The sequence below is a fragment of the Galeopterus variegatus genome, unplaced genomic scaffold, assembly GCF_000696425.1.
Source record: "Galeopterus variegatus unplaced genomic scaffold, G_variegatus-3.0.2 Scaffold227, whole genome shotgun sequence".
Taxonomy (NCBI): Eukaryota; Metazoa; Chordata; class Mammalia; order Dermoptera; family Cynocephalidae; genus Galeopterus; species Galeopterus variegatus.
Genome location: NW_007726338.1, coordinates 590,134 through 616,296, shown reverse-complemented (window position 1 = coordinate 616,296; position 26,163 = coordinate 590,134). Strand labels below are relative to the sequence as shown.

At 45.7% G+C, this 26,163-nt stretch overlaps 1 protein-coding gene across 1 annotated transcript in view; it reads right to left on the bottom strand.

Annotated features, from left to right (window-relative positions):
* Positions 1-1,236: 1,236 nt before the first annotated feature.
* Positions 1,237-26,163, bottom strand: part of RNFT2 (ring finger protein, transmembrane 2) — a 63,275-nt gene continuing 38,348 nt past the window's right edge. Inside the window, exons 5-8 of the mRNA XM_008566165.1 lie at positions 13,894-14,043; positions 12,447-12,512; positions 12,205-12,306; positions 1,237-2,605 (exon numbers count right to left, since the gene is read on the bottom strand). Of these exons, the coding sequence (XP_008564387.1) occupies positions 2,471-2,605; positions 12,205-12,306; positions 12,447-12,512; positions 13,894-14,043 (453 nt within the window). The 3' untranslated portion in view covers positions 1,237-2,470. The remainder of the gene's footprint in view (positions 2,606-12,204; positions 12,307-12,446; positions 12,513-13,893; positions 14,044-26,163) is intronic.

The following is a 26,163-nucleotide window of genomic DNA, read 5'->3' as shown; positions in this document are numbered from 1 at the left end:
CCAGTACCTTATAAGTCTTCTCTAGCTCCAATTTCTCATGCATCTTTGATGGCATCTGCAGGCAGGGAGATCTTTCTGGTAAAAACCAGTTCCATGGGCTGGCTGGTTAGCTCAATTGGGTAGAGCTCGGTGTTACAATTCTAGGTTAAGGGTTCGGAACCCTGCACCAGCCAGCCACCAAAACAAAACAAAAAATAAAGAACCAAAACACAAAAAATAAAAAGCCAGTGGCAGAAGTTCCTGTTGCTTCCCTTCAGTTCTTCCTTGAGGCGGGGGAAATGGAGCAGCCACATCCACCGGCTCTGTCTCCTTCTGCTTCTCCTTCCTACTTGATTATCCAGACAAGTGGGATTGTAACATCATGGCCATTGCCATAGTAACAGAGCTTGAAAGATGCCATGCTGCCCTGGAAGCGATGTTTTGCTGGGTACCAGGAAAGAGCCAGGGATGTCAAGCAAAGAAAAAGTCCTGGCTTACTGGCACACAGGGGCAAATGCCCCAAATCTATTGTTGGGGGCGGGGGGGGGGGAGAGGACATGTTAATACTGGCTGGCTGAGTTGGCAGCAAGGCTCCCCTATTTCTCCCAGGGGTTGCATGCTAATCTGCTCACCAGCCACAGAGATTGCTTTCTCTGTCATATCGCCGGTGCCAGACCATTGTGCTGAGGTTGACAATAAGAGAACAGAGTTGGGAGAGGGGTTGGGTAGGCAAGATTCCAGGGGCTTTGATGGGGGGGGGGGGGGGGGGGAGAGGACATGTTAATACTGGCTGGCTGAGTTGGCAGCAAGGCTCCCCTATTTCTCCCAGGGGTTGCATGCTAATCTGCTCACCAGCCACAGAGATTGCTTTCTCTGTCATATCGCCGGTGCCAGACCATTGTGCTGAGGTTGACAATAAGAGAACAGAGTTGGGAGAGGGGTTGGGTAGGCAAGATTCCAGGGGCTTTGATGTGGTCACTTGTGCCATCTCATCCCAGATTTCAAAGCGGAGAGTTCCATTGGTGGAGAAGTAGCTGTTACAGAGATTACAAAAACACAGTTGCTACACTGCCCTATGTGACCATGCTGGCGCATGGAAAAATCCATAACATGGATAATCCCTTTTACTCTGAAGGCTACCAGGGGAGATGGCAATGTCCACAGGAGCTGTTGACAGGCCTGAGACTTAAGTGAGGGGGACAGAATAGAAGGAGGAGAAGAGAAATAAAGATGGGGGACCAGGTGGCACCCACATCTGGGCCAAAGTTTACATTTCTTGATACCCAAATGGGATTAAGCATCCCAGCCAGAGACCAGGAGAATAACAATTTTAAGGGCCAAGTCTTTCTCTGGACACAAATAGCAGATTTCAGGAGCTAGCATTCACTGTATTATCAATGCAGTTTGTGTTGAATAAGCTATGCAGCTGGGCCACTGGTTCTCAACCAGGAATGGGTATCGAATCACCTCTTGTGCTTTTAACAAACCATGTCTGCTGGGCCCCATGCCTGGAGTGTCTGAGCAGCACACCAGCACGGTGTGCAGACTCTGAAGCCAGACCAAGCCAGTGTTAGAAACTCCATCTGCCATTGCTAGCTGGGTGACCCTGGAAAAGTTGCCACACCAAGCTCTGTGCCTCAGTTTCCTCACCTGTAAAATGGGGGAATCAACAGTACCTCCATCATAGGGCCGTTGTGAGGACAACAGGAGGTAATCCAAACAGGGTTCTCAATGCTGTGCCTGGTACACACTACGTGTTTGGTACATTAAGTTATTACAGGTTGAGCGCCCCTAATCTGGGAATCCGAAATCTGAAATGCTCCAACATCCAAAAATTGAGCAGGGAAGGGGGAATATGTTCACAGGTCATGCTCAAAGAAAATGCTCATTGGAGCATTTCGGATTTTGGAATTTCAGATAAGGGATGTTCAACCAGTAAGTGTAATGCAAATCTTCCAAAATCCGAAGAAATCCAAAATCTGAAACACTTCTAGTCCCAGGCATTTCAGATAGAGGATACTCAACCTGAACAGGTATAGGGTGGGGCCCAGCATTTGTATTTTCAAAACACTTCACAGTGGTTTTAATCTGCAGACCTGGGCTCTTTGGGGGAGGGAGTTATCTCCAGGCTCTTCCGGAGTTTGCAGCATCAAGTACTGAGTACTAGTGCTCGGTTAAAATAACCAGCAGGTGGGAACTTCACAAATTACCAGTTCCTTGACTTGGAGGGGAAATGGAAGAACTACCTGGGAGAAGATCAAGTCTGAGTCTGGAGGACTTCCCTATTCATAGTGGAAGGGCGCACACACTGCACAAAGAACAAGAGAGGAAGGTGAAGGTCAGGGGAACAGGGGCCTGGCTTTGGGGTCGGAGGTGCTGGACGGCAGGAGGCAGGATGTCAGTGCTTGAGGCTTTTTTCCAGGAAGCCCCCATGGATGGATCCAGGAACACTCACTTTCCAACATCTCCCGTGTGTCCTCAGTGTTTAGCCCTAATACACCTGGAAATGTGCCGAGGTGGCCCCATCCTTCCAGCAGCGCAGGGTATCCACAGCAACCGAGCGGCAGAGTGGGCAGGTGCGCTCACGATCCAGCCACAGGCAGAGGCACTCCTCACAGAACACGTGCTGCGGGAACAGCAATTAGCAGGACTGAGGACTCTTTACTGAGCATCTGCCTCAGTCCTAGGAGCTGGAGACAGCAGCGAACAAAACAGACAATTCCTGTCCTCGTGGAGCTTGTACTCTAGTTGGGGAGACAACTGACAACAGGAATCTCTAAAATATGGAATATATCAGTAGTAAGCACTGAGATGGAAAGGCAGGGAGAGGCAGATAGGGGGCGCTTGGGAGGGTTGTGATGTGAAACACTGTGGCCTGGGAAAACTTCACTGAATGCTGACATTTGGGTAAAATCTGAAGGACAGCACTCCTGGCAGAGGGGACAGCATGTGCAAAGGTCCTGAGGCAGGAATGTGCCTGGTGTGCTTGAGAAACAGCAAGGAGAGTGTGGCTGAGCCAGAAGGTGGGGCAGGGGGGGATGAGAGAGGGAGAGATGAGGTCAGAGAGGCAATTATAGGGGGAGGGATGCAGATCATGTAGGGCCTTGTTGGCCATTGTCAGGACTTTGGTTTTTACTCTTAGAGAAGTAGGGAGCCATGGCAGGGCTTTGAGTAGAGGAGTGACCTGATATGATTTCCAGTTTTAAAAAATCCCTTTGCTGCTTGCTATTTGAGAATAGAACACAGAGGTCAAGAGAAAGACAGGGAGCCTTGAAAGACCAACAAGTTCACCACTCTCTGGCTGTATAATTTGGACAAGTGACTTAACCTTCCTGAGCCTCAGTTTCCTCATCTGTAAAATGGGGATAGTACCCTCCTCATAGGAATATTTACTAATATGTTAAAGTACCTAGACATGACAACCAATTGAATACATAGTTCTTGATTGGATCCTAGATGGGAGAAAAACCCTAGCTATAAAGGACATTTCGAAGGCAACTGGAGTAATTTGAATATATTACCATATAATAGATAATATTTTACATCAGTTTTATATTTCCTGGGCATGCTAGTGGAATTGTGGTTATGGGACAGTATGTCCTATTCTTGGGAGATACACACTGAAGTATTTAGGGATGAAGAATCAAAACGTGCAACATTCAGCTGTTTTAGGGAAAAATTTTTATATCAAGAAAAGGCAAATGCGGTAAAATGATTAGTGGATCTAGGTAATGTGGTAAAATGATTAGTAAATTAGTGAATCTAGAAGGGTGTTCATCCTACTATCCTTCAACTTTTCTGTAGGTTTGAAAGTTTTCAAAATAAAAAGTTGGAGGAAAATGGTAATATAAAAACCTAAACAAGGGGCTGGCCTGTGGCTCACTCGGGAGAGTGTGGTGCTGATAACACCAAGGCCACGGGTTCGGATCCCATATAGGGATGGCCGGTTAGCTCACTGGGTGAGCGTGGTGCTGACAACACCAAGTCAAGGGTTAAGATCCCCTTACCGGTCATCTTTTTTAAAAAAAAAAACCTAAACAAAATGTTTCTTGAAAAGTGAAAAAAATAAAATAAAAAAGAAAGTGCTTAGAATAATGCCTGGCAAACAGTAAGTGCTCTATAAGTATTAGCTATTATTATAGTAGTAGTTACTATTGTCCTATGTCTATTTATTATTATCTGTCTCTCCATGCCAGACTGTAAGCTTCTTGTAAACTCATTTATTCCCTAGCATGGTGTACAGTAGGTGCTTAATTGTAGACAGTGCTCTACAGGAGAGCTCCATGGTGCTATGGGGGTGTGTAAGAGAGGGATTAGTTTGATCCAGGGGTAGTCAAGGAAGGCTTCCTGGAGGTGGGGACACTTGAGTTGAAGCCTGAAGGATATTTAGGAATTAACTGGGTGAGGAGAGGGAGTGGGAATAGAAAATTCCAGGCCGCAGGAAACCTCATGTGCAAAGCTCCTGAGATGGGATAGCATTTAGTGCACTCAAGGATGGATGGCCAATGTAGCTGTAACAGGGGGCTGTAGAGGAGTGGGAAGAGGAGGACAGCAGTCTATGCAGAGCCCTGAAGACCATACCGGATCCTCACCACAGTCTAAAGGGCAGGACCCTGGGGGTCAGCAGGCCCAGCAGCTTCTATAGATTCCCACCATGGCACCCAGGGTCCTTTATGATGGCGCCCTTCTCCCCTCCTCAGCCTCATCACCCAGGGGTACCTGATGTCAGTGATATGCCAAGTGACCTTCAACACAAGGCTTATTTACGGCTTTGTACAGGTTGTGATATCTGCCTGGGATGCCCTTTCTTCACCCTTAGCTAAGCAGATGCTTACTTCTTTTAGAATACTTGGTTAAGCAATCACACCTTCCCTGTTTTGTGATGTCTCCTCGATTCCCATCCTTTACTGTCTCCTGCAAATGTAAGTGCTGGTCGTATCTTCCCTTTTACCGTATTCCTCCTGGTGAAGACCTCTCTCACACCATCCTGGAATTCTCTGCAAAATGTTCACACTTTTGGAATTATCTGCCATTTTGTGTATCTCATTCACTAGATTAAGAGCTTTCTGATGGCAGGGATCAGGTTTTATTCTGAGTGTGGTTCTTGCTCACATGCTTAGTAAATGTCTGTTGAATGAATGAATGAGACTTAACCATGTTACCATGGGAAAAAGAGGTACTTACATAGAAGAATGCAACACAACCCCCGTTCACATGAAGCTAAACTTGAGTTAGGTGAATGGGAAATGGTCACTACATTGAGTAGTTTTTAAAATTTATTCATTTGACACACATTCACTGAGGTTCTTACACTTCTAATTCAAACATTTTGGTCCCAAGAATCCTTTACATTCTTAAAAACGACTGATAACCCCAAAGAGTTCATGTGGGTTAAATCTATCTATACTTACCATATTAGAAATAAAAATTGAGACATATTTCAAACATAAGAACACACAAGCATACATTCCATTAGCCACCACAGCAATGACCTCATCTCAGGTTGTGTAGTTTCTGGAAAACCCCACTGCATAGTTGGAAAGAATGAGAGTGAAAAAGGCATCTGATGTCAGTATTATTATAAAAATAGTTTTGACCTCCTAGACCCACTGAGAGGGATCCCCAGGGGTACCCTGGCCACGCTTTGAGAACCACTATTCTTATTGCTTAGTCAACATCTGCTCTACCCTCTAGGTCTGGTAAACCCCATGACGGCAGCAGCTGTTGTTACTGTATTCCCACTGCCAGCCTTGCCAGCACAGAGCAGGGGCTCTGTCAATGGAGGTGACAAATGAATGCAGATCAGGTGCAGAATCTGGGGATACCAGGCTGACAAAGGCCTGGTCCCTGCCCTCCAGGAGCTCACAGTCTCCTCCTCAGAGAATTGGGAGGGACAGAATCTGGTGCCAAATGAAGGGGTTTGAAGAACCAGGTCCACCCAGGGGCCCAGCTAAGGAGTTCATGACTTCGGATTCCCTCCAGCATCTGGAAAAAGGGATGAGCCCTTGCAGAGAGAGAGGAAGGAGGGGCCCTTTCCCGGCTGGGACATGTAGGATCTGGTGGGTTTACGTCAAGGGGGATGCAGGTGGTGCTGGATTGTTAACTGCTCCCTGGCTCTGCTCCTGGTGCACAGAGCTGGGCGAGGAGCCCTGGGGGTTGACCGACCTCCCTAACCTCACCCTGAATCCCATCCAGACTCCTCACATTTTGCTAAAAGATTCAGAGAAGGCAGGAGAAATGTGAGCTTGGACCAGAGTCCCCACAACCACATGAGCCAGCCCCGGTGTGAGAGAAGAGGCTTTCAATGGGACAGAAGGGTATGTCTTAACCTGGTGCTTGGTGTTTGGTGTGGGCTGAGAAAGAAGGAAGCATCCAGGCCTGGGTCCAGGTGGATGGATGAAGGTGAGGAGGGGAACAGGTAATAATCAGGACCCCTACCCCTTATTCAATATGAACACTGGACCAGGCACTGCTAATGTCCTTTATGTGCACTATCACATCCCAGTTTCATATCAGCAAACAGATGGATCAGTGAGACTCAGAGAGGGGAAGCCACGTGCCCAAATGCACACAGCTGCTAAATGGTGGGGCTGGAATTCAACCTTGGGAATGTGGTGGGCAGATTTCTGTTATGGCTCCCAGTGATCCCCTCATCCTGGGATTCACATCCTTGTCCCCTCCCTTTGAGTAAGGGCTGGACCTAGTGACTTGATTCTAACCAGTATAACACAGTAAAGGTGATGGGATGTCACTTCCGAGATTAGGTTACAAAAGACTGTAACTTCCAACTTGCTCACACTCTCTCTCGTGCTTCTCACATGCTTGCTCTGATGAAGCCAACTAGGCAAGGAACTTGGGGTAGCTTCCAGCCACAATAGCCAGCAAGGAACTCAAGCCCTTTGTCCTACAACCCATGAGGAACTGAATCCTGCCAACACCCACATGATGGAGTTTGGAAGCAGCTCCTTCCCCAGTTGACCCAGGAGATGACCATAGCTCTGGCCAATACCTTGATGCAGCTTATGAGAGACCCTGAAGCAGAAGACACAACTAAGCCATGCCTGGATCTTGATCCATGGAAACTGTGAGATCATAAACATATGTTGCCCTAAGCCACTAAGTTTCAGGGTAATTTGTTACACAGCATTTGATAACTGATACAAGAAGTGTCTGATTCCCTAGTGAAAACTCTTGCCCATGGTGTTCTACTATGTATAGTGTTCACACATGGAAAGTGTGGGAAGGGATGTTTGAAGCACTTGATTATGAATGACATTATTGAAAATGTGGCTTCTACAATACAGGGGATATATATATGCACATCCCTAACCCCAGATCCTCCTTAATCACACAAACCAGCCAGCCATGTCTAGACTTAGAATTAAACACTAATACTGACTATTGTATGACATGCTAAGATACTCAAAATCCATACATAGCCATACATATCATCTCAATATGACTGTATTAAAAAATCTGCAAGCTGTCCAGGGCAAGCATTTTCACTCTTGGGTGACAGATGATATGGAAGGTCAGTGTCACAATAAACTGCGCTGCTGAGGACTATATAGTTAGTGCTGGGGATGCTGTCAGTGCTCAATAACTACCTGATGCATAAATGAATGGACGGAGGAGTCAGAAGCAGGTGTTAAAAGCTCGATCCCAGCTCAGTCATTCATTAAGCCGAAGAGGCAATGTGCACAGGCTTAGCACATTCCCGTAGATTTCCGGGAAAAGTGCTCTAGTCTTAATGCAGTGTTTAGGACATCCCAAAGCAAGATGCCAAGTCTTGTGGAAGGCATGGCCGATGGCATGAGAGACTCAGGGTTTGAATCCTGATTCTGCTACCGAGGAGCAGCAGGACCTTGGGCATGTCCATCTCTTTGTCTTTCTGAGCCCAAATCTACTTCTCTATAAAATGGGGCTACTATTTCCCTTCCAAGGTTTCTATAAGAATGGAAACAGATAAGGCCTATAAAGCACAAAATCAAATAGGAGTTACTGTTCTCTTGTCCTCTTTATATCATACAACACACAAAAAACCAAACGCATAGTGACCAAGGATTGGAGGGCACTTTGTTCTCTAAATGTACTCTCACTGTTTTCTTTGGCAAAGGAATAAACCAAGTTTCTGACTTTGTGTTCTAAATGCCCTTTCCCTGACCCCCTGCAGCCTTGCAGGAGGCAAACCATAAATATCTGTGGAGTGACTGCCTGGGCAAGTGGGCTGTGTCTGAGAAGAGTTCTAACACGGAGACTTGCTCAGTGGCTGCCTGAGTAGCTTCAATTGGCAATCTGCTTCCTAGGCCCCAGCTCGGGGGGCAAGGGTGTGTGGGGGAGCAGTGACACACTGGGCTTAGTTTGATGAATCTTTTAAGGGGAGAAAGGATGTTGCTTTAGCTTAGTGGGTTCTTTATCGATCCCCTCATCGATTTGTCCTTCTGTTCATCCATCCATCTTCCACCCATGCATGCATTCATTTACCCATCTACCTACCTATTTACTCACCAATCTATCCAGCCATGTGCCCATCACACAGTCACCCACCCACTTATACGTCTATCCACCAACCTTTGTTTTGTTTTTTTGGAGACTGGCCGCTTTCTACTTACCTTTGCACTCACCCACCCACTCCTCCACCTGGCCATAACCCTATGCATTCATTTATCCATCCATCCATCTCATCCATATCCATCCTATTCATCCATCCATCCATCCATCCAACCACCCAATATTTACTAAGTCAGTACTGTGGCTCGGCTGCTAAACAAGACAGACATGGTCTCCACTCTCAATTTGCTTGTAAGTTGGCAGAGAGGAGATAGATCTTACACAATCCAATGAACTAAAACACAGGGATCTCTGACCATATAGCTGGGAACATGACTAGTCTGGGGAGGCAGAGCCAGGGAAGACTTTATCGAGGAAATAACACTTAAGCTGAGTGATTCCTTCATTTGTTCATTCATTCAGTGCATTTAGGAATCAACAAGATCCCTTCACCTGTGCAAGCCATCTCTGCCTTTCCAGGCCCAGCTCACAGGGGAAGAATAAGGCTGAGATGTGTGCTCTGCCTGGTCACGTTTGTGGTCTTCAAACACAACTGGGTGTGGCTGTTACTCCTAGATCTGGGATAATGGTGTCTTGTCTGATTCCTCCTAAGAATTTCTAATCCACTTGCGGGAAGACATAGTGGTACAAGGAGAAGAATGAAAGAGAGACAACAGACTGAGGCTTAGGGAGATTGCCAGGAAACAAGAAGAAAGACTTTCACCTTGACATCATGTTCAAATCATCCTTGCTACTGAGAGGGAAATACAGATGGCTCTGAAGCAAATGAAAAGATGCTCAACCACACTCATAATTAGAGAAATGCAAATTAAAACTGCACGGAGATAGCGTTTGTCACCTGTCAGATTGGCAAAGCTCAAAAGAGGCTTGATAACACTGTGTGTCGGTGAGGGAGGGAGCAAGAGGCCGTGTCTTACTCTTCACTGGGAGCATAAGTGGATACACTCTTTATAGAGGGCAATTTAGCAACATCTGTCAAAACTGTGTACCCTCTGACCTCGGAATTCCACCACTAGGAATTTATCCTACCGGGAGCTTGTGCATGTGTGAAATGAAATGCATGCCCCTAAAAGTGAATATTTATTGAACCCTGACCATGTGCCAGGTGCAGGTCCAAATGCTTCACTTGAATTAACTCATTTAATCAAACACGATGGGCCCAGATAGGTGTGATTGATCTCCCCATTTCAGATTGTTTGTACCAGCCATATTCGTAATAACCAAATATTATAAGCTACTAAATGTCTATCAATAGGAGAATGGTTCAACAAATTGTGGTCTATCCATAAAATGGCATGCTGTGCAGCTATACGATGGAATAAGGAGCAATCCCTAAGGCAGAGTTTCAAGTTAAAAGTGAAAGGTGGAGAAAGCAGCTTGAGTAGAATATGCTACAAGTTATGTTTTTTAAAAAAAGATATGTTTGTGTGTGTGTATACATATATACATATACACACACACATATATACATATATATATACACATGAGCTTATATACAAGGGTACTTCAAAAAGTTCATGGAAAAATAGAATTGAGAGATAATACAAATCTTTCCATGAACTTTTTGAAGTACCCTTGTGTACATAAATATGTTTATTTATTTATTTATTTATTTTTTCCTTTTTGTTTTTTTTCGTGATGGGCAATGGATCGCAACCCTCAGTGTCGCGCCCGTACTGGACTGGGACCGGCAACGGGATCGCAACCCTTGGTGTTGCGCCCGCACCTCACTCAGCCAGTGAGCAGCCGGTCTGTATGTGGGATCCGAACCCTCAGCGGGAGCGCCGCCGCGCTTCCCAAGCGGTGCACTGTAGCAGTGCGCCACCGGGCCAGCCCCGATATGTTTAAATTCTATAAAACATCTCTGGAAAGATACAAGGAAACTGGTAACAATGGTTGCCTGTGTGGGTAAACAGGGGATTCGGGAGCTGGGGGACAAGGTGTTAGGCCTACATCCTCCTTTTTATATCTTTCAAAAAAATTTTTTAAATAAACTTTTTAAATTGGAATAATTTTAGGCTTACAGAAAAGTTGCAAAGAACAGAAAATCCCCATACACCCCTCACCCAGTTTCAGTTTCCCCTGGTGTGATCATCTTGCATGACTGACACATTTGTCAAAGCTAAGAAATCCACATTGATATGTTTCTATGAACTGAACTCCAGACTTCATTCAGATTTCATCAAACTAGTTTTTCTCCTAATGTCCTTTCTCTGTTCCAGGATCCAACCCAGATCCCTTACTACATTTAGTCGTCATGTCTCCTTAGTCTTTTTATTTTTTTTTCTTTTGAATTTTGATTCATGCAAAAATATTACCAGTTTAAAAATAAACAATTAAAATTACTCCCCCCCCACCCGCAAGTCCCAAACAGCAATAACAAAAAATATTTCGCTGATGCTAAAAAAGGACCCCACCTCCTGTTCCCCCACCCCTGGAAGTGGTGATGGTGGGTCCATAAGCCTTTCCATCACTTCTGGTCTCCAGCTTATGCCTCCTCCAAAAAGCCTCTCCAACCTGGAATTCATCGCTCTCTGTTCTGGTCCCCTGGGACGATGCATGAATCTCTCTTACACAGCACTTATCACCGCCTGCCTTGTTTCATAGTTATTTATGTATGTGTCTGTCTCCCCAAGGAGACTATGAGCTTGCAGAGGAGGGGACAGGATCTGTGTGCCCTGTGCCTCTCCTCCCCAGTGTCTGATAGGATGCTTTGACCCAATACACATTTGCTGAATTGACACCTAGCCCCTAAGGTCAGGAGGAGGAGGAGGAGGAACGCATTTAGGGAGTTAAAAGGGACGGACCAGCCGTGGGTTGGTGATCCATGACTAATAATGAAAACAGATGGTAATAATAACTATACTGATAATAATATAGTCATCCCTTGGTATTCACAGGAGACTGGTTCCAAGACCCTGTGGATACCAAAATCTGAGGTTGCTCAAGTTCCTGATATAAAATGGCATAGTATCTTCATATAACCTATGCATATCCTCCTGTGTATTTTAAATCATCTCTAGATTACTTATACTAATACAATGTAAATGCTATGTAGATAGGTGTTACACTGTATTTTTTTATTGTTTTTTTTTGGGGGGGGTAGTATTTTCTATTCATGGTTGGTTAAATCCACAGATGTGGAACCTATGGATATGGAAGGCTGATTGTAATTATAATACTAGGAATTTCCAAGGTTGAGTAATTCAAGTTTAGCTCTTTCCATAGATGATCCCATTTAATCGTAATAATAGCTTGGTGAAGTAAGTATTATTATTATGGCCATTTTATACATGAAAAAAGCCAAGGCTCTGGGAGGTAGAGTGACCCACCTGGATCAAGAATGCTGCTGGAATTCACACTCAGGATATTCTGATGCTATGCCATACTGAATTTGGCATTTCTACATTTTACCGCTAAAACAGAGGCTCAGAGAAGTGAAGTAGTCTGCCAAGGCCACCCAGCTAGTAAGAGGCAAAGCTGAGATTTGAGCATGGGTCTGGCTGACTCCAGTCTCAACCACATTGCCCCCAAAGACCCATGCCAGAGCCCCAAGATTTGGTCATGGGACAGACTGTTCCATCTTTTCCATGGGGCAGGGCCCTGCTGTCCCAGCACCTCAGTTTCTGATGGACCTGCCCGAGCCCTGCTCACCTGGCACAGGAGAATTAGAGGCTCTCGGAACTCGGCCTGACAGATGGCACAGATATCACCGGCTTCTGTGCACTGCTGCCCAGTGGCTCGGACTCCATAATTCTGTTTGAGGGAGGGGAGAGACAAACACAGCTATGGACACTCAGAAGCACTGCGAGATCTGTGGGGTGAGGGAGGGGCCACTGCTGTTTCTGGCTCCTGCTTCCTGGGACATCAGTAGGGACCACCCAAAGCCAACTCACCTGAGAGGTGCACAGAAGCTTCAGGGCTTTCCTAACTCCACCCACGCGGCCACAGATGTCGAATGACTGAAAGAAGAACAGGGTGGTGGCTGAAAGGTATCCAAGGTTGTTCAGGATCTCCCACTATCCCTGAACAACCTCCCTACCCCTTCCAACCCACCCCTTCACTCTCCCTACCCCTGTCTTTGACTCAGAACATTTTCAAGGCACTTCTTCCGTTTGGAACTCCTCATTCCCATTGGTTTGGCTTAGCTTTTGTCTTGCTGCCTGATATCAGCAGTCTCCCCTGCTACCTAGGCTAGGATAGCAAACAAAGGGCACGCATACTGCTCTTTCCCCTCCCATGCCCAGGACAGGCATTGCTAATCAATCCCAGCACTCTTCCTCTGAGCTCAGCCTGGGCTGATAATCCTTCTCCATCCAGCACTCAGTTGGCCACTGACAGTCGATCAGAATCAGCAAGCAGGAGAAGGCCCAATGGCTGACACTGTGTGGATGGTCTGGCTAGTCCAGCTGGGAGGAAGGAAAGAGAAGAACATACTCATCCCCCCAGGATTCTCTAAAGCCTGAATAGAGAAGGAAAAAGAAAGTGGAGGATATATTTATTTTTAGGGGAAAAAAACCTGATTGTACTAATGATGAAAAGTGCTGTGTGCTGATTTGAGATGTTCAGGGTGTACGATTTAAAAGGGATAATATTTCTGAGGTAAGAGGGACAGAAAAGAAAGTCCGTGGCAGCGTGGTTAAAAGCTCCGGGCTCTGGAGCCAGCCTGCCTGGGTCTGATGCTTATTCTGTTATCTCTGTCTGAATAACCTTGGGCCAGTAACTTCATCTCCCTGAGCCTCAGTTTCCTAACCTGTAAAATGGGAGTAATAATAATGGTATGTATCTTGAAGAGTTGTTATGGAGATGACTATGTGAAAGAATAGCATATGGTAAGCTTCACAAGCAAGAAATTAGGGTAGATTCACTATAAAAAGTACTGAGACATGCCACAATGTGCATGAACCTAAAATATATTACACTGAGTAAAAAAGCCAGACACAAAAGGTCACATGTTGTACAATTCCATTTATATGAAATATCCAGAATAGGTAAATTCATAGAGACAGAAAGCAGATTAGTGGTTGCCAGGGGCTGGGGGGAGAGAAGGGAGAGGAATGGGGAATGACTGCTTATTAGGTACAGGGTTTCTTTTTGAGATAATGAAATGTCTTGGAACTAGATAGCAGTGGTGGTTGCACGACACTGTGAATCTGCTAAATGCCACTGAATTATAGCTTTTAAAATGGTTAGTGGTTAATTTCATGTTCTTAAAATTTTATCTCGATTTAAAAAAAAAGAAGAAATTAGTTTGGGTATTCCAGGTTCCCCAGTAGTCCCCTGGGCCTGGCTGGTGAATAGGGCCTTCCTGAGGACAGCTGTCCAGCCCTGGGGCCACCTCACCTTGCAGAGGCTGTAGAGAATGATCAGGACCCCTCCCAGGAAGTAGCTGTTGGAGGAGTCATCACCCATGATGTATTTGTACCACAGCTGGATGGGGACGAGTGACCGGAACAGCTGGCTCAGCTCCTCGATGACCAGATAGAACTTTCCCTGCAACCACACAGAAAGCATCAATTATTATTAGCAGTAAAGACCCAAAGGACCAAGCTGGGGGGCACTGGCCTCAGGCAGTAATGACATTCCAGGTCACAGGCAGGCCATTAATCAGCTCTGGAAAGCACTCAGGCCAGCTCCTAATGGGGCCGCAATATGGCCAGGAGATGCGGCCCCTGCCCACTGCCCTCGCCCGCCACCCACCAGCCCAGAAGATCAAATAGCCAGGATTGTGTTTCAGGGTGAGAAACTCTACACCTTTGGCAGAGGGTTGGAGTGTGGGTCACCCTCTGGTTCTTGCTGTGGCTTGGAGGGCTCAAAGCCAAATGTGGGGGCACAGTCCCTGCCCCTGCGTCCAGATCACCCTTGTCTCTAGAGGGCCGACTGAGGCATCACAGGGGCATGGGCAGGATGGCCACAGGGTGCAGGTAAGTCCAGGCCATGACTCTGAGAGCAGGGAGATGTTCATCCTCCGCAGCTCCATCCTCGACTGTCTCCAAGGTTGCAAGATGAACACCTGGTGAAGCAGACTTGGATACTCATACTGGACTGGGTTTGAATCCTATCTTGCTGCATGGTCATGAGCCTCAGTTTCCTAATCTACAGAACAGGAATCATAATTCCCACCTTATGGGGTTGCTTTGAGGATTAAGGGAGATGAACAGGAAAAGCACCTATTATTGTGCCTGGCAACAAAGTCTATTTCCCTCCCTTTGCCCTTGGGCAAGTCCCTCAAGCTTTCTGTGACCTGTGCTATAAAATGGAGATGAAAATAATCACACCCTGTCATGTCTAATAAAGTTAAACATATACCTACTTTATAACCCAGCAATTCCACTCTGAGGTTTCTACCCGAGAGAAATGAAAACATATGTCCACATGTACGCAAATGTTCTTAGCAGCTTTATTCATAAAATCTCCAAGCTGGAAACAGCCCAAATGTCCATCAATGAAAGAATTGATAAACAAATCGTGACATATTTATACAATAAAATACAACTCAGCAATAAAGATCAACAAATGGCTGATATATGCAGCAATATGGATGAATCTCACCAATATTATGTCAGATCAAAGAAGATAGTCATAAAAGAGTGTGTGTTGTATAATTCTGGTTTATATGAATAAAGTCCTAGAATAGGTAACAGTAACCCGAGGTGATAGAAATCAGGTCAGTAGTTGTCTGGAATGAGGGTTGGGGAGACCGACTGCAAGGGGTCATCAGGGAATTTGGGGAGGTGATAGAGATATTTTACATCTTGATTGGGATGGTAGTTACATGGGTGCAAACATTTACCAAAACTCATTGAAATATTTCTCCAAATCTGTGCATTTTATTGTATTTATATTATACTTTAATAAAGAGGATTAAAACAAAAAAAGTACAAATAACCATGAACCAGGCATCCATAACCTTAAAAATATAAATTATTTTTGCTCCAGCAATTTTACTAACAAAACAATCAGGGATATGTGCAAAGATGAACCAACAGAAATGGCCACTGCGACATTTATAACAGTAAAAAAAAAAAAAAGTATACTAAATGTACAAAAAGAGGATCTGATTATGTCAGAGATCTTTAATGAAAAGCCATACAGCCATTAAAAAAGTTTCCTAGAAGACAGCAGGTTAGCTCAGTTGGTCAGAGCACAGTATTGGTAATACCAAGATCAAGGGTTCGGATTCCATACTGGCCAGCCACCAAAAAAAATAAAAAATTATCTTGAAAAACAGCAGCTTTATGGTGAGGAAACCAAACACATGCCACGTTAACCAAGTGATCAAGGTTAACATCCCCAGTTAATAAGTCGTATAGACACCCTGAACCCCCTGATATGATACATTGAGAAGGACACAGAATCACTTCTGTGGTATTCTGGCCAAAAAGTCATAACCTCAATCTAGTCATGAGAAAACAAGAGACAAATCCAAATGAGGGACAGTCTACAAAATAACTGCCCAGCATTCTTTGAAAGTATCAAAGTCATGAAAGACAAAGAAAAGACCAAGGAAGAGTCAGATTGGAGAGGATTAAGGAGATATGACAAGTAAATACGATGTAGGATTTTGGATTCAATCCTGGACTAGGAAAAAAATGTTAGTGGTGCACTTGGCAAAATCTGAATAAGGTCTGTAGTTTAGTTAATAGTAATAGTATCAATGTTAATTTCCTGGCTTTGCTAATGGTACTATGGTTATATCAGACGTTAACATTAGGGGAAGCTGGATGAAGGGTATATGGGTACTCTAGTACTATTTTTGCAACTTTTCTTTAAGTCTTAAATTATTTCAAAATTAAAAGTTAAAAAAAAATCAAACTGATAAAGGATAAATTAAAAGTTAAAAAAAAATCAAACTGATAAAGGATATCTTTTTTTTTTTGTCTTTTTTTCATGTCCGGCAACGGATCGCAACCCTCAGTGTCACGCCCATACTGGACCGAGACCGGCAACAGGATCGCAACCCTCGGTGTTGCGCCCATACCTCGCTCAGCCAGTGAGCGGGAACCGGTCTGTATGTGGGATCCGAGCCCTTGGCAGGAGCGCCGCCGTGCTCCCAAGCGGCGCATTGTAGCAGTGCGCCACCGGGCCGGCCCAAAGGATATCTTTTTTTTTTTTTTTTTTTTTTTGTCTTTTGTCTTTTTCCGTGTCCGGCAACGGATCGCAACCCTCAGTGTCGCCCCCGTACCGGACCGGGACCGGCAACGGGATCGCAACCCTCGGCGCTGCTCCCGCGCCTCGCTCAGCCAGTGAGCGGGAACCGGTCTGCATGTGGGATCCGAACCCTTGGGTGGGAGCACCGCCACGCTTCCCAAGCGGCGCACTTATCCAGTGCACCACCGGGCCGGCCCCAAAGGATATCTTTTGATGCAGAGAAATGCTCCTCTTATAGTTCCAAGTGGAAAAAAAGGAGAATGCAAAAAATACTAGTTTTCTTTGTGTTTTTCTGCTTTTTTCAATTTTTTTGTACTGAGAATGTGATATATTTAAATTAGAGGGAAAAATGTTATGAACACATGTTGCATAGCTATCAAATGGATGACGTGGGGCATGTGGATAGCAATGTTATATTTATCCCTTTATATTCCATCTTGATGTCCGGGCACAGGCCACTCAGAAGGGGACTCCTTGAAGTAGATGTGCCCACATCTGCCAAGGATCAAGAAGGGTATCCTATCATCCACTCGCTTTTACCTTTGTGACTGTTTGGCTGCCTCCCCGAAGTGAGGTCATTGTTTCCCTAAGGGTCCTCCTCTCCCCCCCTGACTCCCACCAGTCTGACCCCCAGAAACACCTCCCTGGAGGGAATTGCTGGTTTCCTTCTGGAAGCTGTGGGAAGGTGGAGGTGACTTGAGAACAGATATGAGGGTGGCCACCATGTTTGTTTTACATGACCAATGGTACAGCAGCTCAATAGATGTCAAGCTCTGTCCATATCCTGACAGCAGGCCCCAGGCTCTGCAGAATACCCATGTTTTGAACTTTGTTTTCCTGAACCACCCAACTTCAGTGGCTCCGTACTTCCCTCATGTCTCCCAAATTGCTCTCGCCCTGGGTCTATCAACCCTTGCATGTTTCATCTCATCCTGGACCAACAGCTCAGTCTCTCCCAACTTCCAATCTCAACCTGCTTTTGTCACTCCTCCTTGAATTCAGAGCACCCCCAGAGAATTTTCTTTTCCTTTCCTTCTTTCTTCCTTTCCTCCCATCCATCCATTCACCCATCTATCCATCTTCCTTTCTTCTTTCCCTCTCTCCCTTATTTCTTCCTTCCTTCCTTTTCTGGACTCCGACTATGTACCAGACACAATGCTAGGTTCTAGTGATACTAAGATAACTAAGACCTCATCCCCATCCTTGGGAAGCTCACTATGCATTAAGGAAGACCTAAGCAAATTATTACAACACTAGGGTACTTAAAATAGTTTGTGGAAATATAAAATTAAAAGACAAAATGAATTTTTCCATCAACTTTTTGAAGTACCCTTGTACAGTGTGATAGAACTCTACTGGAGGTAAGCACTAGGGTGCCCCAGAATTGAGGCATGGAGTGGGGGTGGGGGATTGATCAGGAAAGTCTAAGAGAAGATATCATCTAGGTGTGGTCCATGGACCAGCATCATCAGCATCACCTGGGAGCTTGTTAGAAACGCAGAGTCTCAGGCCTCACCCCAGACCTCCTGAATCAGAATCTGCAATTTAACAAGGTCCCCAGGTGATCTGAGTGCACATTCAAGTTTGAGAAGCACTACTTTAACAGTGATTAAGAGCCAGACTGGTGAGGAAATGCAAGCAGAATGAGGGAGGAAGGGGTGTTCCAGAGCCCAGAGGCAAAGGGAAGAATGGCCAATGAGCCCAGTGCCATCATGGTAGGCAGCCTCCTGCTTGGTCTGTCTGGCCTCACAGTGGGGGAGGACACTGCCACCCCGTGAAAGATCCCTATGTCTCTGGGAGCCCCTACCTGCTGGCATCTGGCTGACTCTGGTCCCCTCTCTGCTGTTCCAACAATCAGAGTGGCTTGTGGTTAAGAGCACAGCCTCAGGAGCTGGATAGTCTGGGTTCAGACACCAGGATCATCATCTCTCACCTTATTAATACTGTTCTTGTTTAGTCTTGGTCACTGTCTTTGGGTCCTCCAACTTCTCAGGCCCCTGAGTTGTGGGCTGGTCCCTGGTCCAAACCCCAAACTTTCCACTTGCTATTGAGCAGGTCTAGAACAGGGATTGGCAAACTTTTTCTACAAAGGCCCAGCTAGCGAATACTTTGGCTTTGCAGGCCATATAGTCCCTGTTGCAACTACTCACCCGTGCCATCATAGTGTGAAAGCTGCCTCAGACAACAGGTAAGTGAATGGGTATGGCTGTGTTCCAATAAAACTTTATTGACAAAAAAAGGTAGCAGGATGTATTTGGCTCACTGTTTGCTGACCCTGGTCTAGAACATCAGAACCTAGGTAAATCAAGTCACAATGGGGCCTCCAACACATCCCCAGGAGGCTTGGGTACCAGCTTCTTTGCCCTTCTTTCTGTTGCCTGACTACACCAAGCTCTTCCTTTGCAGGTGGAACAGTGGTCCTCCTACTCTTTGCTGGGCTATTCATCTTTTGGGTCTCAGCAAACCTCCTATGAGAAGCCTTCCCCAACTCCTTAAATAAATCAGGCGCTCCAGTTATACCCCCTCAGACTGCCTAAATCACTCTCAGAGCATTTCTCACAATGTTTAAAAGATTATTTTAGCGTCTGTCTTTCCCATTGGACTGTGAGCCTCATCTTGGAGAAGATCATTTGGCGCTGGGTGTATCCCCAGCATCTAGCACACAGTAGGTACCCATTTAGTAACTGGGGACCTCTGGAGCTAAAGATTCCACCCTCACTACTCACGTCAATGTCCTAGAGTTTGCTGATGGAGAAGGAGAGTTGAAACATCAAACATCAAAGAGAGAACTTCTCTTTATAAGCAAGCACTGATGTCACAGAAAATAAAATTAAAGGAATAAGTTCCAACGTGGTACCATGTTAAAGGTAGCAATTAGCTGCCGGGGGGTGGGCCACTTTGAGAAGGAAATCAAACCTCTGGGGAAAATGGGGCATATCCCAGTGAAGCCATCTCTCCCTAATTAAGCAGTTTTATAATTCCAGGTTTCTTAAGCATGTTATTTCTGACGACCACCAAATGGAATGTGTGGTTTCTCTGGGGTGTCAGAGAACAAGGAAAGCGATCAGATTCTGAGCCGTCTGGCCTCCCTGCCACCCGTGAAGGGGGAACGGTGGCAACTGTTGCAGGACTTGCTTGGCTTCTGATAAAGGGGGCGGATTCTGTTCTGACTCCCTCACTGCCAGGATGGGGTGTGGGACAAAAAGCCAAATGAGAAACAACGAAACACAGAGCCGGCTCTGGAAGGGGTTGGAAAATGAAGGAGAGTGGGATGCAGAGAAATGGAAGAAATGAACAGAGAAGGAGAATTTTTGAGAAGAATTCACCTACATGGGAAAGATGATTTGAAGAATTATGGGGGTGAGGAAGGGAAGAGAGATATAATCAGATACTTGTCAGCAGCTTAAACGTAGAAAGAATGTGTAGACAGAGATGAAAGGTTTTTTCTGTATAAAAATTAATAATGAATACAGCTTTGCCTGTTTATAAATCTCTTTCATATACATTTTCTTATTTACAGAGGCAAGAAGCATAGTGGTTAAGGACACAGGATTTGGGATTCCAAGGTCAGATCTGCCACCTACTAAACTGGTTGATTTTGGACAATTATTTAACCTCTCTGAGCCTCAATTTCCTCGTCTGTAAATGAGATTGAAAAAATACATACATGCATACACACACACACACACACACACTTATATCCATACATACATATATCTATGGATGCAATGGTGTGTTGGCAAACCAGGTCTCTGGGGGAGGGGGAGAGGTCCTGATTTGTGTTTGCCAATTGCTGTGGTGTAAATACTCCCACAAGGCCATTTTCAAGCTACCAAGGGTTTAATGACTGCTTACAAATTTCCTGAAAATTTAACCATTGACTCTTACAAGTCAGTGCAACCTGTATCCAATACACCAGGGTGGTAGAGGATGAAATGAGCCAATAAATCTAAAATACAGGTACACAGGAATGGCCCAGGACATGATAGCAGCTAGTACTGAGCCTCCTAATGATCCAGAAATGTGGGCATTATGTTACTGCCACCTTATTTTACAGAGAAGACTATGTAGGTTCAAGAGAACTAAGGTATGCTAGAATTGAGGCAGATGTGATATCTGGGACTTCCAAGCCTAGGGCCTTAAGAGACCTAGCAGCTTTCACGTCTTCCTCTTGCCTGTTGTGCCTTCTCCAGCTGCCACATCGGGAGGAGCCCAGGTTATAAGGAGAGACCAGGTGAGGAGGCTATGTGGGGAGGGAGCGGCTCTGAGACTACATGGAGGACAAGCACAGAATCCAGCCAACAGTGAGAACTGAGGCCCCACATGTAGGACCTTAGGCAAGCCATTCACTTTAGCTCAGGTATCAGATCTGAGAGTAAAGAAGCCATCTCAGACTGTCCAGCCCCAGCACACATCTTGGGAAGAGATGAGCTCCTGATCCACAGAATCATGAAAAGAAAGAATTAAGATACTTGTCTGAGGCCACACAGCTTGTGCTATGGACTGAATTGAGTTACCCCCCAAATTCATATGTTCAGGCCCTAATTCCCTATGTGATGGATTTGGAGGTGAGGCCTTTGGGAGGTGACTAGATCATGAAGGTGGAGCCTTCATGATGGGATTAGTGCCCTTATAAGAGGACACACGAGAGATCACTCTCTTTCTCTGCTGTGTGAGAGCACAGTGAGAAGATGGTCATCTGTAAGCCAGGAAGAGATCCCTCATCATGATCTTTGATGTTGGACTTTGCAGCCTCCAGAACTGTGAGAAATAAATGCCTGTTGTTTAAGCCACCCAGTCTATGGTATTTTGTTGCAGCAGCCTGAGCTGACTAATGGAACTGGCATGCAGCCAACCTGTGACTGGAATGTAGGTCTTCTGTTCTGTTCTACTCACTGGGCTCAAATCTTGGCTCTGTCACTTTTTAGCTGTGTAGCTTTGGCAAGTGACTTCCCCTCTGTGACCAAACCCCTGCAAATCACCCTTGAACCTCCTCCTCTCATAACCAACATCTAATGTGTCTACAAATCCTGCTGGAAACAGCTCCCCAAGTGTCCTGGTTTTCTCGTTGTCTCTCTGTGGTTTATTTTTCACATGGCAGCCAAAATGGGCTTTGCAAAATACAAACCAGATCAAATCATTCCTGGGCTCAAATCTTCCAATGTTTTCTATCTCACTGAGAGTCACATCTGAAACCCTCTCCATGTCCTACAGATCCTATATGATCAGCCCCCTCTCTGATGGGGCTTGTTTCTCATAAAAGCCAAGCACAAGTCTACCACAGGGCCTTTGCACCTGCCCTGTGCTATCCCTGAAGCACCCTTCCTCCTGATATTTGCTAGGCTGGCTCCCTCACTTTCTTTGGGTCTCTTGAGAATCTCTGAATTGTGCAAAGCACCCAGCACTCAGTAAGTGCTCTATAACTTTGATTATTATTATCTGTTTCCTAGACTACTCTGTGAGCTTCATGAGTGCAGAGAACTATATCTTGTTCACCCATCTTTCCCCTCTGCCTACTTAGTGTCTGTCCCTAGCTGCTGGCTGTCACTCCATATCCCTTAACCCACTGTTAATACTGGAGTCCTGAATTTTTCAGCTGGATGCATAGCTACCTCAAACAGAGACTACATCTCTCCACTTCCTTTGCATCTAGGTGCCACTCTAGTGACTAAGATATAGTATAAGTGTCAAGTAGAAACTTCAGAGAAGCTTTCACCTTAGTCTTTCCCCTTTCCTCCATCCTACTGCCTGACCTGGAACTTGGATGTAATGGCTGGTGCTCTCATTACTGTCTCCTCCAACCGTGAGGAGGAGTCCCACACCCTAGGATTGGTGAAGCAGTGAGCTGGAAGGTATCACATTCCCAGGCTTGGACTACTTACCTTAGGGCTTTACATGAAAAAGGAATAAACTTCTTTTTTATTTAAGCCATATTATTTTGAGTTCTTTGCTGTTACTAGTTGATTCCAACCCTAACTAATACAAAGGGTTTGGCACTCAGCAGGTGACCAACAAAAGTTTGTTGAGTGAATGAATGAATGAAGAGGTGGAACCAAATGATCCTGTGGTTCACACAGCTAGGTGTCCCACAGGCTTGGCTTATGGGAACCCTGATGCTAGGAATGGGAAGTGTGCACATAAGTTTAAAACATAGCAAGGCTAGGAGTGAGGAAGGGGAAGGTTGGACAGTGACAGCTGATTTGGGTACAAAGCTACCATGAGAAAGACAGGCTGTGTGGAAGGAAGGAAGGAAGAAAGAACTGTGGTGTTGGGTGCGAGTCTCAGCTCTGCCTCTTCCAAGCTGGTGAGTCCCTGGAGTCTTAGCAAGTACAATGATGAAGAGCAGAGACTTTGGAGTCAGATGACCTGGGTTTGAATTCTGATTCTATCACTGCTGTGTTACCTGGGGCAAGTCACTTCGTCTTATTATGCCTCAGTTTTTTCATTGGTAAAATGGGGCTAATAGTAAAAAAAAAAAAAAAACCCTCCTAGGGTTGTTGGGAGGATACATGAGTGAATACATGTAAAGTGTTGAGTTCAATGCCTGGCATATGATCAGCAGTCATAAGTGTTAGCTGTAGCACTGCTAGCAGTCTGGCGAAGATAAAACATCTTTCAGACAAAGTGAATTATGCCTGATTAGAGAGGATGGCAGCAGACCAGAAAGGCAGAGTGGGAAAGAATTGATTTTTATATTTCACTTACAACGTGAAAACAGTGTTAAAAGTGTGGCCTTTGAAGTCGGGTAGCTAGATGTGCATCTTTGTAGCTGTGTGACCTTGGGCAAGTTGTTCTCCCCCTCTAGGCCTCAGTGTTCTGTTCTGTGTGATGGGGGTGTTGACTTAGCTCTCACATTCTGGGCCTCTAAACACCATTCCAACTACAGTGTCACTTTTGGCTGTTAGTAACAGCTTGAAGTAGCTTACAAAAAGAAGGAAATGCACTAGGTCACAAAACTAGGGAGGTAGAGGGTCATTCTGGCTTTAAGTACACCTGGATCCCCGAGATCAAACAATGTAGTGAAAGATTTCTCTCGTGTTCTATAGTTCTATCTTTCTATCTCTTGGCCTCTTCCTCATCTCTCAGCTCAGGTCGTCTCCGTCCCTCTGAGTGAAACCTTCTTTCTCTTCTGCCAAGGATGAGCTCTCTGCAGATGGCGATGATGATGATGACAACTCCTTAGCTCTTACTATGTGCTAGGCATCACTCTGCACACAACACTATGAAGTAAGTCCTACCAAAACTCCCATTTTACAGATGAAGAAATGGAGGCACAGAAAGATTAGGTAACCTGCTCCTGGTGGCACAGCTACAAAATGCTGTATCCACCTGTGTCTGGTAGGAAGGATGGCCACTGGAGGCCCCAAGCCAGTACTTTTACAGCTTCAATTCCCATAGAAAGAGAGATCCTGTTTTTCCCAGGGTCTATGTGCAGGACTTGGATAGTCCTTGAAATCAAGCCTCTCCTTTAGATCAAGCTCTGAGGCCAACCTTGGTCATAGGGCTCTATGATTGGCCAGGCCTGGTCACATGGCCACGGGGTGGGCGGGGCACCATGACTGACAGTCTCATTCACCCCCAAAGGGAGAGGAGGGGCGGTCCCATAACAGAAAGTGGGTGTCAGGAAGAGGAGGGCAAAGCTTTCACTGGACTGAAGCTAGCTCAAAGGCCTCCTTTAACGTAGGGACAAATAAGCAGGAATTGCTTCCAGCCTCCCGGGCCAGAGAGACCCCTCAAAATTGCAGAGGGCCGCTCGGCCTCCACGGTGATTCCCCCTCTATTCGCTTTTCTTCCCCTGGACTGCTTGTTAGCTACTGACTGCCACAGGGGACAGGGCCACACTTCCTGCTCCGAAATGGGCGGGCAGGGTCGGCGCTAGGGGCTGAAAACAAAGGCTTGTTTTCCTGGCAAGGCGGCCTGCGGGTCTGTTATGATTGTAGGGCTGCGCGGGGACCCCAGCTGACAGCCCTTCAGAACAAAACAGCCCCAACACCGACCTGGAAATGGCTGAGCTGATGAGGCCCAAGCCGGATCTTGGGGGTTGATAACTAACTCCAGAGCGGTGTGGCCAGAAGTGGTCGGAGAAAGAAATGATGCTGGGGGCGGGGCGGACTGGGAACCGAAGGAGGACCAGAGAGGAATGCGGGGGGACCAAAACCGGGAGGAGGGGCAGGGACTGTGGGCAGAAGAAAAGCACAGATAAATGAAAAGGTGAGAAGGAAGGGAGAGAGGACACAGGGGAGGGGAAGAAAGTGATATCTTTAAGCACATATCATAGGCCACGAATTGCACATCAAATGCTTCTCTTGTGGGTAGTGATGATCAATTCCCATTTCCCAGAGGGGAAAACTCAACCCCAGAGGCAGCGGAGGAACAGAGAAGAAGACTAAGCAAGTTAGAGGATTACAAGAGGGAAAAGAGAAGACAAAGAGAAGGACTAGGTCTGGCTCATAGTTTGGTGATGAAAGTTTCTCTGTTGAACATTTCATACCTGCACGCTGCCCCCCCACTAACACCACGAGGGGATGGACGTTCTCATTACTAGTCCCGGCTAACAGGTGAGGAAGGGGAGGCTCAAAGAGGTAAAACACATTGTCCAAAGTGGCTAGACAGTTGGTAGACACAGGATTTAAATCCAGTTGGACTCCCCAAAGTCTGCTGCTTTGAACCACTGTGAGGGACAGAAAAGGAGACCCTAGGAGATAAAGTGAGATGTGGGGAGAGAAAAGATACAAAACGTGTGTGTGTATGTGTGTGTGTGTGTGTGTGTGTGTGTGTGTGTGTGTGTGTGTGTGTGTGTAGGGGGAGAACTGATAACATTCAGAATGGTGGGTACCCTTGGTGGGGATACTGACTGGAAGGAGGGACGAAAGAGCCTTCCAGGTGCTGGAAATGTTCTATATCTGTGTTGTCCAATACAGTAGCCACTCGTCACATGTGGCTATTGAGCACTTGAAATATGGCTAATGCCAATTGAGATGTACGGAAAGGATAAAATACACACAGAATTTCAGTCTTAGAAAAACAACAGAAAGGTAAAATATCTCATTAAAATTTCATATTGATTACATGGTGAAATTATAATATTTTAGATATACTGGGCTAAATAAAATATATTATTAAAATTAATGTCACCTGCTCCTTCTTATTTGTTTAATGTGACTACCAGAAAATTTAAAATGGTCTATGTAGCTTGCGTTATATTTCTGTTGGACAGCGCTATTGATATCTTGATCTGGGTGGTTACAGACGTATGTAAAAATTCATCGAGCTTCTATACTTATAATTAGAGCAATTTACAGTATATCATATAAGTTATGCCTCAATACAAAAAAAAAGAAGAAAAAGGAAAAAGAGCGAGCCATGACGAATAGAGGCTGAGCTCGCGGCAGGTGGGGGGCGGGGCCCGCGGCCGCGCGTTGCTAGGCAACGGGCGCTGCCGGTGACGTCACCGGCCGGCCG